Source organism: Opisthorchis viverrini (assembly GCF_000715545.1).
Source record: "Opisthorchis viverrini unplaced genomic scaffold opera_v5_330, whole genome shotgun sequence".
NCBI lineage: Eukaryota > Metazoa > Platyhelminthes > Trematoda > Opisthorchiida > Opisthorchiidae > Opisthorchis > Opisthorchis viverrini.
Genome location: NW_008751991.1, coordinates 380,269 through 383,356, shown reverse-complemented (window position 1 = coordinate 383,356; position 3,088 = coordinate 380,269). Strand labels below are relative to the sequence as shown.

The 3,088-nt window shown below is 45.0% G+C and overlaps 1 protein-coding gene across 1 annotated transcript in view; it reads right to left on the bottom strand.

The window, feature by feature from the left end:
• Positions 1-216: 216 nt before the first annotated feature.
• The window catches only part of T265_15050 (hypothetical protein), a gene marked incomplete at both ends in the record, with an annotated part of 11,586 nt that continues 8,714 nt past the window's right edge, over positions 217-3,088 (bottom strand). Inside the window, one exon of the mRNA XM_009176367.1 lies at positions 217-458. Within this exon, the coding sequence (XP_009174631.1) occupies positions 229-458 (230 nt within the window). The remainder of the gene's footprint in view (positions 459-3,088) is intronic.

The following is a 3,088-nucleotide window of genomic DNA, read 5'->3' as shown; positions in this document are numbered from 1 at the left end:
ATTTTCTTGGGTAACCCAAGACAATCTCAGCTTTTCACTTCCTCAGTATCGTCTTTCCTTTGCTTATCAGCCACCCAGCAGATGAGATCAGTTCAGATTTCCGAAGCTGCACTCTGATTAAGACAAAAGAATATCGGTTAGCCTCACATGGGCCTCACAAATCATCCTGTTCGTTTAGGATATCAATACGAATTCGCTGTTTATCAAAGCACTTACAGCAGTTTCGTCTCACTGTGGTAACATCGGAGGCATTGGAGGTTTGTTTGGTACCGGGCCTCTCAGCATGTCTGGGTAAGGGGGTGGCTCCTCTATGGGATAGGGAGGCTGTCCATCCTGTGCCCCTTCCCAGTAGGGTGGAGGATTCACTTCACTCGGAGGATATGATGTTCCAGGTTTGGGGACTACAACCGGTTGGGGTGGTACAGCTTCCCGCTGAATCATCGCTCTGCCGCGTAGGACTACAAGTCAGAAAATACCAGAAGAACAATGCTTACGCATACCTGTCAAAACAAAACTGAGCAGGTGGAAATATTTCTTCATCCTGCACTGCTATACATACTCATGAAATGTTTCAGTTAGAGACTGGGTGTCATTTAATCAATGACATCTATGACCCCTAGACGGACTGACAGAATTCGGATTTGACCAAAATAATGTGCAACCAAATTCAACGGGTTTGACCCACAAAAATTGAGACAGTTGGTTGTCAAGCTGATAGAATGGATATTTCCACGTTCAAACCTAGAACAGTATTCTTTTTCTTGGAAACTGTCCAATGATGAAAATGCTACCTTTCAAATCACAACGGAGTTAATGAGAGGTCCAAACGAGGTTACATTTGATGATATTGTTTAGCTGAATGAACACCTCATGTTTCGGTTGGCAGGATACTCAAGGTACTCGGATGTAACGTATTACTCATAAGATTTCATCAACATAACGCTCATTGTGTTCTGTCCGAAAATACTCTCTGGTTTGTCTGTAAATGGGAAAATGAGTACACATCTTTATTTCTTCAGACTGCTGGGCTCCCGACAATCCAAACATGGTAAATTCACGTGCAAGGCCAAAAATGCTAATTTGCTGTACTCTGGAGGTGAATCTGATAAAACACCTATTGATTTTCTCACTCAACATTCGAACCAGTCAGCCGTTTTGTTGTCTTCTTACAAAGTATCAGGGAGGTCAGATTCCTGAAAGTAACAGCACAACGCCCGGAACCTAATTCTCCACCAAAATCCCAACAGGAAAGCCGGAAAGCATCCAGGTCAGTCAATCATTCAATCAATTGAGCAAAACCTGATGAATGATCTTGCACGCCACAGAAGCACGACCGAATATGATCAGCGTTCAGGCTTTTCATAGAGGCACGATCGATTTTGACGGGCGTTCATTAACGCCTACCAGACAGCCTGGATCAATGTCAGGAAGTCCCCTTTAAATAGCGTGAGGCCGTTGTAACTTTTGCTCTCGCACGCACTTACTCGCTTGTTCGGAATATAGCTGTTGTGTTCCCTTCTGTGAGTCTTTTTTCCGGCATTAATCGCTGGAGCGGGTTAGTAGCTGGTCGGCCAATCAGCAGATATAACACAAAGCAGCTTTACGTAAAACGGATATGGATTCTTCTAAATGTAAACCAAGTTTCGAAGATGTTGCTGTCTTATTTTTAATCCCTATGGGACCAAAGAATGCAAATGAACTGGCCCTTGCCTGATCTTGGCTTCAATTTCACTGCAAGTGCTTCTGATACAATCGTAGGGCCGATGATTGAGTGAATGGAATGTCTCAGCAAACGTTGACCTGAGAATATTTGAGGTCAGTTGAGATGAAACCAATATTGATCACTTGCCACTGTAACTCGTTATGTGACAGACTAATCAAGCAGTGCATAATTGGGTCATCACATTCAGCAGTAGGTGCGGTGGAAGCTCGCTCGTCTAGCATCATTCCTTCAAATGTGGCTCACGCAGTTCCCACAGTTTATTTGATTAGGAGGTGAGTCCGTTCAGAGTAGACGGATTATCCAGTAACTGGAATTTGTCTCAAGCACAAGCGAATACAACCCGATTGACGCCTGCCCTAATTGGCTTGAGTTAGTCGCTTGAAACGACACTGGACTGATTCTATGGGGGTTGAACTAAAGGAATGCGACACTAAAGTTATTGTGTGAGACACTAATTGCCCTCAGTGATATGCTTACAGTTTCGTTCAATTCCTAGTCTATCTTGCTCAAATTTGTGGGCAAAGTATGCTGATTTTGCTAGGCAAATATACCATATCAGTTCTTATGCGGTATACCTGCATGAATGTTGTCTATTGTGAACTGTGGCACCCGAAATTACACTACAGTTGTAAGAAATACTTCCTTTATAGCTACTGCACAATAGCTGATCATATTGAATGATATCATTTTCGCCTGTAAATTCTTGGTGTGAATACGAGGGGAGGGGCGGCCGCGCGAAACTTGCGCAGTGTCTCATACCAGGTAGGTCACTGGTTAGAGGTCTGACCAACACAGTTTTCTGGTCCTAGAGGTTGGGGGTGGAACATGTGTGGTACTGTATTTGTGTTTCCTACCAAACACAACTGCCTCATTGTCAGGCTTTCGAACCAAAGGCTTTGGTTGAGGACCCTAATCGTCCACCTGTCTTGGTGTGGGCGCCCACCAACAACCATGGACGGCACATATACAAATAAAGTCAGGACAAATCGGACGTCGCGTGGTGCTATCAGCCGGGCCGCCTTACTCGCTGCATATAGCGGAGCGTGTTAGCGGAAACATGCTACTCCTGACACCTCCCCTCTTTCTTTTTCATATTTTTTTCTTCCCCCTTTCCCCACCCCACTAGCATCTCTCCTCTTGTAGACCCAGCACTTAGGATGGATGACTGCGCTCATCTTGCCTAGGTTTTGGAGCAACATCTGTGCGTCACCCGGCGCCGAAGTCCTGAGGTATCTCGAAGTCGAAATTCAAACCACGACGCCCAGGTTAACTGTCAACCTTCAGTGGCTGCACTCTGATGCAAGCAGGACAACAAGCATTTCTTGCAAGCTTTGTACGGCAGCGAATTATCGGTGTTGAACACTG